The sequence below is a fragment of the Humulus lupulus genome, chromosome 5 (genome assembly GCF_963169125.1).
Source record: "Humulus lupulus chromosome 5, drHumLupu1.1, whole genome shotgun sequence".
Taxonomy (NCBI): domain Eukaryota; kingdom Viridiplantae; phylum Streptophyta; class Magnoliopsida; order Rosales; family Cannabaceae; genus Humulus; species Humulus lupulus.
In genome coordinates, this window is record NC_084797.1 from 161,879,793 (window position 1) to 161,891,206 (window position 11,414).

At 34.2% G+C, this 11,414-nt stretch overlaps 1 protein-coding gene across 4 annotated transcripts; it reads right to left on the bottom strand.

The window, feature by feature from the left end:
• Positions 1-2,000: 2,000 nt before the first annotated feature.
• On the bottom strand, positions 2,001-8,154 carry LOC133777800 (homeobox-leucine zipper protein HDG5). 4 transcript variants are annotated; one of them, XM_062217542.1, is made up of 12 exons: positions 8,077-8,154; positions 7,270-7,478; positions 6,961-7,148; positions 6,729-6,846; positions 5,860-6,048; positions 5,105-5,590; positions 4,901-5,005; positions 4,557-4,778; positions 4,226-4,394; positions 3,550-3,818; positions 3,353-3,448; positions 2,001-3,141 (listed from the first exon to the last, which is right to left on the bottom strand). In XM_062217542.1, exons 2-12 carry the CDS (start codon positions 7,408-7,410, stop codon positions 2,671-2,673), a joined length of 2,454 nt encoding a protein of 817 aa, XP_062073526.1. In that variant the 5' UTR covers positions 7,411-7,478; positions 8,077-8,154; the 3' UTR covers positions 2,001-2,670. The 4 variants fall into 4 exon arrangements, with proteins under 4 accessions (XP_062073526.1, XP_062073527.1, XP_062073524.1 ...); XM_062217543.1 differs by lacking the exon at positions 8,077-8,154 and adding an exon at positions 7,906-7,970; XM_062217540.1 differs by lacking the exon at positions 8,077-8,154 and adding an exon at positions 7,749-7,879.
• Positions 8,155-11,414: the final 3,260 nt, after the last annotated feature.

Below are 11,414 nucleotides of genomic sequence, written 5' to 3' on the forward strand. Positions count from 1 at the left end.
AATGTTTTGGGATAGTGGGATAGTAGTGGGTGCAAGTACAAGATCTTATCACTCATGGCTCGTGATGTGTTAGCTATACCGGTTACCACCGTTGCTTCTGAGGCGACATTTTCTATAGGAGGTCGAATTTTAGATCCTTTTAGAAGCGTACTAAGCTCAAGGATGGTCGAAGCATTAATTTGTCTCAATAACTGGTGGAGCAGATCACATCAACCCATCATTGTTCGAGTCTATATGGATGAAGAAGAATTGATTCACTCAGAGTATCTTGAGTCAGGTAGTTTATTACATTTTATTTGGATTTTCGTGGTCTAACTTGCAACTAAACTAATAACTTATAATATTTATTTTAAGTGTGTGAATGTTTTATAATCTAATATTTATCTTTTATATTAATAATATTTTTAGAGATGACCAATGATCCTACAAGTGCTAGGCCAGCTTCATCCTCTGTCAATTTTCAGTCTTCAGCCTTATCTGCACAACAATCTACGAATTAAAAGAATTGCTTGTAAGAATTTATTCCTACCTGCCTTCCTTTACTTAGTATGTTGTTATTTATTATCCTTGATTTCTTTTCTTTAATAATTTTTTTTATTTAAATTTTGAAAGGAATGAAGGAAAGAAAGGGCATGGACTTTTTTTGTATTTTGAATTTTCATGGACTTTATTATGGTTTTGTAGTTAACTAGTTATATACTTTAATTTATGGGCTTTATCTTTGTTTATGGTTGTATTTTGGGACTTTGACATTTTTTATGTTTGTAATTGGTAATTTGAACTTTGTTTGTATTTTAAGTGTTTCTGGACTTTTCATTGACATTATATTTTAACTTCCTTCTTCTTTCTTTTCTTACTTTTTTTTTTAAAAAAAATGAAAGGATGTATAATAACATAGTTTAAATGACAAAACATTTGGAAAAGAAAAATTACATTATATATGGGTATTATTCATTTTTAAAGAAAACTTGATATGTTAGTTAATTTAGATTTTTTAGTTACTTTTTCAATTAATTTCTTGGTAGTTAGAATTGTATAAAGGAAAGTTTACATAAAATACTATATTTAGTGAAAAAAAAATAACCTTTATATGATCACACATAATTTTTTTTTCATTTTTATTTAAAAATGATATTTTTGAAAAAAAATGGTATTTTTGCAAAATTGGGCTTTTCGGCCCAAAACCCAAAAGTCCCAGCCCAACCCGAAATTTTCGGATTGATTTCAATACCATTTTTCTCAACCCGAAACCCGCAAAACCCGAACCCGATGGACCCAAAACCCAAAAATTCGACCCGTGTGTACCCTACTTTTTTCCTTATCATACATCTATTTTAAGTTTTACTCTTGTAGTGAGTCAATTGACCCAAGCAAATTGTCTCCTTTCTAAGAAAGAGGAACTCACTAGTCATTTTCTATCTGTGGGGATTTGAATGAATTTTTAATCTAAGTTTATATTTTGGGATATTTTCAAAACTATTGTTTTAAAAAATAATGTTACGTCACTATGTGTAATGTTTAAGTGCATATTTTGAGTACACATATTATTAATCTCCTATTTAATGACTTTGTTAGTCTATTTAGGTCATCTCTTAAGATGCCTATGTACGAGATTGAGTCTTATTAACGATTAATGAGATTCATTTAATTTCCAAGTCATATTATTGTGTGTTATGTCCAAGATTGAAGAAACTAGTAAAATGACAATTGATTAGACGAATAAACACAACGCTTTATTAGAGAAGATAAATTAAATAGCAAATATTCAATGATAATTAAAGAGACAAAACTCACATATATACGATGTTAGATGACTTGACAGCGTCTTTTTAATAGTCAATGCGTCTACTACAACTAAGATGAAGCATCACTCGCACAAAGATTAGATTTATAAGCAATAACCAGTTACCAAAACACACAAGTGGAGAGACAAAAGAGAAGGCAAATATTAAAGAGAAAGAGAGAGATTGAGAGTGGTGTACTAAACGACAAAGATAAAATAAGACGAAATAAATTGTTATTAATGAAAATATTTAGAAGAGCATTGAATTCACATCATAAGCACGCAAAAAGACATACAGAGAGACTATATATAGCAGGAGTCAATACCCGAACCACACACCCTTGCTGACTGGTGAGACCCATAATGCACGAATACTAATTTCTTTTTTTTCTTTGTAAAAACATTAATATATTTTTTCAACAATTCAAACTCTTTTTTTTTTAGCCTTACCAGGAACCAAGGGTCTTAGTTGGTGCGCTCTTGACTCCCCCTCTTTGAAACTCCCATCTTCAAATTAAACCACACGTTTCGTAATCTCAACAAACACCCACCCACCACCTACCCAAATATTTAATACACATCTCCAAAAACCTACACAACCCAAAGTTTTCAAATCCACTTATTTACCAGAAGGATCATCACACTCACTACTGCGTACGTACTCATAGCTGTAGTACTATACTAGTCCACTCCACTACTCCCATTTCATCCAAACATTCCCACCCACCCAAACCTACATTACCAAATATATATAATAATAAACTAACCGAATGAGCCATAGATAGATAGAAAGTTCCAATTCTACCCTTCTTCCAAACTCCAAGTGAGTATGTCCAAGTCAGGTAGAAAAGAGAAACTCATATAGAACCCTCCTTCCCCAAAACTCTCTATTGCTTGGGGCCAGCAACGGTCGTAGCAGTTGTAGCAGGAGTAGTAGTGCCATGATCAACACCAGAGGAGCTCCCGGAGCCTCCATTGTCAGCACAAGTAATGGTGGTAGCAGTGCCGCCGAGAGCAGCCATTATCTGCCGAACAGTGTTGCTGAGATGGTTGTTGATGGCATTGACACTGGGGAGGCTGAGCCTGGCCGATGGGTTTGTGCTAGCAAGGACTTGGAGGCCAACAGTGAGAAGACAGCCCGTTTTACCAGTGGCATTGTTGTTGTTTTCGGATGCAAGTTCAGCCGGAACAATGACGAAGCCCAAGGGAAGGATAGGGATACAGGATGGGTCCCCGCCGCTCATGACCAGCTGGATTGCGTCTACCTCCATGGTGGAGTAGACTACAACACTGCCTGATTTGTCCGTACAACTCTCTTGCAGCATCAACTCTACGGGCTGCGTTGAGTTGCTGGCCACCTGCGTCAATTTTATGTGCAAATGTATATAAAAAAAAAATTGTACATTTTATGAAAAACAATAACAATGTAATATTATTAATTTTTACTACGTACGCGCTATACTTTGTAAAAATAAGATAATTAAGTTTGAGTACAGTACGATACACGATACATATTGGGAAAAGCAGTACACTACAGTTCATTTCGAAAAGGTATAAGAATATGCTTACATTGATTCGAAGAAGAGAAATACAGTTTCCCGGGTCAGAACCATTAGCAATATGAGCTATTTTTTGTAAAGAACTCCCATTTGAAAGTACTTCGAGCTGCCAAACGACAACGTATGAGAATATATGTCGATATATACATAGAATGTTATACATGTATAAAAGAAATCTAATCAATAAAGATGATGATGGATGATCACCTGGGATCTGCGGCCTTCATCTCTCAAGAGGTCAAAGACATGGTAATCAGGGAAAGGTAGCCAAGTAGTAGAAACGGCGCTGAGAATCAGACCATTGGGTTGGCCAGGCACAGTGACTTTCCTTGTGGTTATTCTGACAGTATCGTCGGGGGAATCGGATACAGCAGTCCATGACTGCCCACCAGAGGTGCTGATATTCACACAAAAAGTCCTTAACATTCTCTGTGACAGCTTCATCATGTTCTTCCTTGATTCAGGAGAATGCATAACTGTAGAGAGGTACACCACCAAAGATCAAAACAGAATATAGAAACATATATGTCAACAAATACAAGTGTTACTATTTATAAACGTAAATAGCTTAATTGTAAAGTAATGTAAGCATATGCAGGATTGAGAAAATACAATATAGAAACATGCCACATATAAGCTTCAAAAGCGTTATTCAATGAAACCATATAGAACCACATACTCCTTGTGCGATACTATAATAATATATAATAATGATCATCAATCTATGTAATACTGAGAATGTTATATATGTGAAATGTGATGATTGCTTCTTATGTGTGTATGTAGTGACAATATGTACATAGAATAGCAAACTACATGTGGGAATATTTTTCTTTCAAAGTATAATTCGATTAGAAAATTATATAAAAAATTAAAGTTAAACCTCCAAGATCCGATATATTTCTGGCCATGAGACTTGCCACCCTTTCACATTGTCTCTTCAAGAGAGCTAACCAGCGGGGAGCTCCAAAGGCCATTCCACTTTGGACAAAGTGACTGAAAGTTTGATGAACTGGCTTCTCCTCTATCTCGGCATGTTCAACCCATGTGACCTATATATAATTAACTCAAAACAAAACTAATCAGTTCTATCATAACAAGAAAAGACTTTTAATGAATTTCAGTTTGATTTAGCAAGGTGTTAAGATAAAATAATAATACCAATATATAATATTATATAATTATTAACTACTTAATTACTATTACGTACGTACCCTTGAATATCCATTTGGCATATCTTGGATGATACAACCAGAGGGGCGTCTCCTATATCTGGGAAGTGAAGGCTGATATTGAAGGACGTCGTGAAAGCTGTCAACAGGAAAGTCGACGATGACCCAAGTCCTTTCATGATCAGAGTTTTGTCGGCAATATCGGAGAAAATGAGCTTCCCTAGTGGGAACCAGTGGAGAAAGGTATTGTAGTTCGGCAAACATCTGTGTGTTTAGAAAGAAATATGTATATATCCAAATAAATAAATTAAAATACATATCGACCAATATAATAAAATTTCGTAGCAATATTTATGTGGTGAGGCAATGACTATAATTAATGTTACCAGCTGAAGGGAGCCATTGATTGGCTGGCCTGAAGCATCGGCTGTGATAACTTGGAGGGTTTTAGCTCTTGAAACAATAGAAGGGAACAAGTCCACCCATTTACTCTAAAATATAGAAAAAAGAACACTTCACTCAATATCAAGACGAATGAATAAAATATATATATACAAGAGTTTGGGAGTTAACAAGAAAATATAACTTACACCATCAACGAAAGAATCCACCAGAGTGATGCTATTCATGATGACAACATCAGTATGACGAGTTGCTTCAGTCTTGAAATCACTCGAGTCATTCTGCTTGAGGTTCATAGCCCATGGGAACATCCGGGCATGCTCTTCAACATTAAGAACTTCCCTTCCATTTTCAGACTTTCGAACCCAAAGAGGCGAGCCTGACTGGCACATCTTCACTAGCTCGTCAACAGAAGACATGGCGAGCTCAATGGCGAGTGATTTTTCTTCTTCCAGAAGAAGACCATTGTCCGGGAAGGGCTCCTGCGGCATCATTGGAACTGGGACAATGTTATGATCGGCTCCAGCTGCCATGTGGTCCGGGAAGTGCCTGGAGTAGATACTCATGTCCAAGTCCAAAGATGGTGGCATTAGGGGATGATGAGGACCTGCCCCAGAAATGCCCCCCATTGGCCGGCTAGTAAATCTCGAAGTCATGCAGCAAACTCGGTCCAACTGAGATTGGGTTTTTATACGATAACAAGTAAATTATTATTTTTGTTAAATATGTAAAATAAAATTATCTTAGTATCAGATTTCTACTGTTAATCGTAACTAAAATTGTGTACGTTATAGAATTAATATGGATTTATATTTACTTATGATAATACACCACACAATGCTCTAAAAAAATGGCCAAAATGAAACTTAGTAGAAACCTAACCTAAGTACTAAAATTAGCAATAAAGTTATTTTTAATTAGCACCAGTACATTATATATATACCTCTTCTCGGAGTCTAGCATTCTCAAGGCGAAGCTGCTGTTCGTCCAAACCCATGTCTCCTATCATGGCCGGACCACCACAATTAGGGCAACTAACATTACGAAGCGCCGCCTGAAGCTGGAAGTTCTCACTCTTTAATGTCTCGTTTTCAGCTCTAAGTATCTGATTATCGTTACGGTCTTGTTGGGCCTAAGTTATTAAAAGCAAATTAATCATAATTAATACATAACCTCAAAAAAAGAGTAATAATTTTAATTAATTAAAGTTAAATGTCAAAAAGATAATCCAAGCTAGTTAAGACCTTTCCGCTAATACCTGAAGAAAAGAAAAAACACAAACACTACTCTCCACCTTCCGTAACCCTAAATGACAAAGCATTTATTTTGTTCAAACTTTTGGAAGCACAAGATTAGGTAGCGGTTTATTGCGCATCCCTAGCTCATTTATGAAATATACAGACTCCATATTAACTATATCTATTTCTATTACTTTATATAAAAAAGTTGGTGACTAGTGATAAGCCAGAAAAAAGAAAAATGACGGATAAATAGTGATTAAAATATAAGGTAGATATCTTCCTGTCTATTCCAACCCTAAAATAATTAAAGAGCCGTTTAGGGAAAAGGAACAAGTTTAAATTATAAGAGCAATAAAAAACGCGCTTAATCGAGGATCGTGCAAGATACTGGTGATAGAGGTTACCATTTAACAGCTTAGAGAAAGAAAGTGAGCAATATTTTGACATTATTTTAGGGTTACCATGAATGAAAAATTAATATAATTTTTTATTTAATTTTTTGCATGTAGTTAATTTTTTATTTAATTTTTTGCATGTAGTTGGTAAAATACCAAATTACCAAGATGTTTACCTTCATCTGGGTACGCCTGTTTTGGAACCAAAACTTGACCTGCCTTGGCTTCAAGCCCAAATCTTGACTCAATTTCATCCTTTGCTTATCATCGGGATGTGGGCATTCCTTGAACAAACTGCAAATGCGATAAACATTTTGACAAACAAAATTTGTCGGAAAAAAAAGTTTTAGGTTAGCAAAAACAAAATGTCACTAAACGCTGTAGTGGTTAATATTATTATACACTTACGCCTCCATTTCTTGGATCTGGCGAGCAGTGTGGCGGTGATAGCGTTTCTTTTTGCCTGGCTGTTGAAGCAGCAGTTGATCACTGCTATTTTCTTGTTCGTTCCCTGACTTGTCCTCCATCTGCTCGCTACCGGAACCGCTCTCCAACATTTCATCCTTTCCCCTATGTAATAGGGAATTTTCTTCCTTCTGTGTCCAAGATTTTAATTTATGCTTATATCAATGCTGTTTGGCAACCATGAAAACAAGATGGAAAACGGAAAAGAAAATTAAAAGAACACTAGTGTGTTATCATCAAATCAAAACTTACTGGGAGGATAGAAGAGAAGGGTTGAAAAGGCATGGTGGAGATGAAGTTGAAGTTAGGGTTTTGGATCGGAGAAGAGAATAAAGTTTCCGAGGAAACTACGTTCCCTCCCATGGAGGACATGACTTGACAATCTCCATACATGGCTCTCTCTCTCTCTCTCACTGTACCTTTTCCTCTTCTTCACTTAGAGAGCTTGAATTATTTTAAAGCTGCATTTATATTGATTTTGTTAGTACAATATGTGAAGGACATATTATATATGTAGTTGCACAAAAATTAAACATGCAGTGGAGAATCACTCTATGCTATGGATGAGAAAAATTTCAGTGGAAAAAAAATTCATACAACAAATGGAACAAAGAAAATAATCCCTTTTTTTTCCCTTCGTTTTAATCGAAAGTTTTCCACCGATTGAGTATATATTTTTTTATATTTATTAAAAAAAAAGTATGAGACTATACATGAACATATATATATACCTAAAAGTAATATATTACTTATCACTCAAGTCAAAATGAAGTAAAAAACATAGAAAATAAATTCAAACGGGGCACCACTGAAGAAGAATATGATGAAGACAGTATTGAAGACGAACTAGAAAAAAAATTAATAATAATAACAAAAGAGATGGAAAACCTCAATATGTATAGCTGAGTAGTATAATACTACTAGCTGTGTCGAAACAAAATTAAATGAATGTTTGAAAATATTTAAAGCAGAGAAAGAAAAATAAATTAATGCCAGTATATATATATTTACACACAAAGACTGTAAGGGTTAGAGTAAATAGTATCACCATGCACACACCTTTCTTGTGTCGGCGTCTTTGATGGAAAACGAAGAATAAGAAAAAAAATCCAAAATCTCTCTCTTCTTTCTCTGCCTTCCTTACAATTTTATAAATAAATATATATATATATATATCAATATATGAATACCACTCACTCATGACTCAACGCAACGCCATAATAAATCCCTAATTTATTGATTTTACCGTGGTTGGTAAATAAATGCGAGGGTTTCCTTTTCTTTTCTTTTTCATTTTTGGACAGAAAGAAACCGATCAACGCCACTTTCCTCGTCAGCTGTTATCGTACACGTGTCAGAATAAGAGTGGAGGACCTTGTGTTTCCATCTCGGGCAGTGTTTATCAAAAGTCAAAGTCATAATTTTTCTTACTCACTGTTTTACAATATTATTTACGCGTGACATGCACGCACCTATGTAATTGATACGTGTTCACATTCGCGTATTAGCTGGCCTTCCGTCTTTTTATTTTTTCCTTCTAACTGAGATCTGAGACGGTAAGAGCCCAAGAGGTAAGTTGCTTGGGGAGGGGAATTGACTTTGACAATGAGGGAAAGTTAAGAGCGCATAAATCTAGAAATTACACTGATTTACAGACTCAATGAATCACAAACGTTCATTCATGGGATCATGAATCGATTTTTAGGATTAATTACGTACTATAGCATTGTTACCATGTAGATATTATTCATAGAAATTAAATAAAGAAACAATCCTTTTTAAAATAAATAAATAAAGAAACAATCAAATAATATGGATATATATATTCTTGGTAAAAATAAAGTGTGTTTAGTTTTAAAGTTATAAATATATTTATTCAAATATGTATTTATTTTTATTATTTTTTAATTATCATATAAATTTTAAATAAATAAACAATATTATAACTATAAATAAAATTTGTTTAATATAATGTATGATATAAATGTATTAAAAAATTCTAGCAAAACATTGTCTATAATTTTAATAAAAACAGATTTATTTTTTTTCTTCAATATATAATAGAATGAATTGCAGTTCTATAATATATATAAATATTTATATGAATAATCTCTACATATATGATATTTAAAAAGAAACTAATGATATAATAATATAAGAATAGAAAAAAGTATAGTGTAGAGTAGTATACATGCATCAACTACTTTTAGTTTCTAATATAACTTGCATTGGTGAATTTGACGAAGAAAAATAGCTCAAATCACTTGATAAAAAATAAAGTGTCACACAAATTTATAAGATAAAAAATGATGTGTATGACTTTATTATATTTAAATAAATATGATTTAATTATTTAAATTATCATAAAATATCTTAAAAATATCCTATTGTAATTTATTTAATTATTTATTTTTGTTGAAGTTTATGTAGTTGTTAATATAATATATTAAGTGTTGACTGTGTTTTTAGCCAACGACGTGAGAACGTCAATAACGACAAGCCTTCAAGAGAATGTAAACGACAACAGACAGTTTTAATAAAGAAAATAAAGAACACAAGATTTTTATAGTGGTTCAGCCCCGATTGTCGGTAATAGCCTAATCAACTTAGAGTTGTGATTTATAGATCCATACTCAAGATCAAATGGACTAAGCCAACTGAGTTTCTTCAGTACAGATTGCAAAAATACAAGAATTCTCTCAAATATCATCACTTTCTCTCTCTAGAATACTCAGACCAAAATTTCTCTCTCTAGAATACTCAGACCCAAATTTTCTCTCTCTAGAAAGAAGAAGCAGAAGAACCTCTCTCTAATCCCATAAGCCCTCTATATATAGGCATAGGGTCATACATACAGTATCCTCTAGAACCGGGATATTTTATTATATTTATTACATTTAAATTACAAAGAAACATTCAAAATTCAAAATGTAACAAACCCCCCATTTGTGGGAAGAATGAGAGATTCCCGCATATCTTGTTGAAGTTGTTTCTGGGAATCTTGACTTAGTCCTCCTCTAGCTAGTTGATCCACCTCTCCTACTGACCACTCATGCAAGTGCTGGTCGGACATGTGCATGGTGGTAGGACAAACATTTGTTGGTCGGACGTGCATGGTGGTAGGACATGCACTTCTCTCCTCTAACATGGCACTCTCCTCTAGCATGCCATGTTTCTCCTCGGACCAAATCCTTGGGGTCTCCTAGGACCACTCTCTTGGGGTCTCCTAGGACCACTTTCTTGAGTTCTCCTCGGATGCATGGGGTCTCCTAAGACCACTCTCTTGGGGTCTCCTAGGGCCACTCTCTTGGGGTCTCCTAGGACCACTCTCTTGAGTTCTCCTCAGATGCACTCTCCTTAGCTCTGTTGGGGTTTTATGCCCTAATTAAAACCCAAATTCTTTGTAATCTCATTTTATTATCAATAAAAGAATAGAAATCATTTTTTGACTTGGTCAATCACTTTGCTCACATGTTTTATTTTCATGATTATTTGTTTAATATAAACTTCTATTAAATCCCGAGCATATAGCTAATCTTATTTATAGTGACGTAATCACAGTGGAATATAAATATGATTATATGTTCAAAAATAAGTTAGTCCTAAGATTAGTCAGTGCACCGGATTTACACTGACTTGCCAATCTACGATATGATCTACTTACACATTACAGTGTTATGTTCTTTCCAGAACATTAGCAAAGTAGATAAGATCGGATGTATTTGTTACATCGGACAGGACCGATATTGACAGTTGATAAGATAAGTAAACATACCGTTATTATCTATTCTAGTCATATCATATAGTTGACCATAGGTCAACTCAATCTCAATTCTGAGTGGTTAGTATTCTAACTGATTGTATTATTTGAGTTCTTTGACTTGTTCGTTACCAGCTTACCCTACGGACTAGCCCATACTTACATCTTGGGAACTCGGTAGTATAATTGAGTGGGAGTGTTAATCATAGATATGAACATCTATAGCTTCTGATGAAGAAGTGAAACGATGGTTTCCTTTTAGTTTGGTTCAAGGTGTTAAATGATAGAGATCTCATTTCAGTAATTAAATTAGTTTACTGAAATATCATTTACAAGGAACTAAGTGTTTTAAGGATAAAATACAATGAGGGGTAAAACGGTATTTTAGTCCTATCTCATTGTAGACCGTCTATAGAGGATTGAGTGACAATTATGGTTGTAACAATGGATAATTAATAGCATATCTATATTTGTTATAGAGCGTTCTATGAATTCAAGAGTGCAATTCCAAGTCTATAGTGGAGTCACGAGGAATTAATAAGTTAGTAAATTTATTTGTTAGATTTATGAAAACTTATTGGAGCTTGATTTCATAGGCCCATGGACCCCATTGTACCTTGGATAAAATCATCTAGAT

Coding starts and splice junctions, on each gene's coding strand:
- LOC133777800 (XM_062217542.1), bottom strand. CDS start 7,410: ATGTATGGAGATTGTCAAGTCATGTCCTCCATGGGAGGGAACGTAGTT. Junction 7,149..7,269: donor CCTTCTCTTCTATCCTCCCA/GTAAGTTTTGAT, acceptor TCTTGGACACAG/AAGGAAGAAAATTCCCTATT. Junction 5,591..5,859: donor ATGCTAGACTCCGAGAAGAG/GTATATATATAA, acceptor ACCCAATCTCAG/TTGGACCGAGTTTGCTGCAT.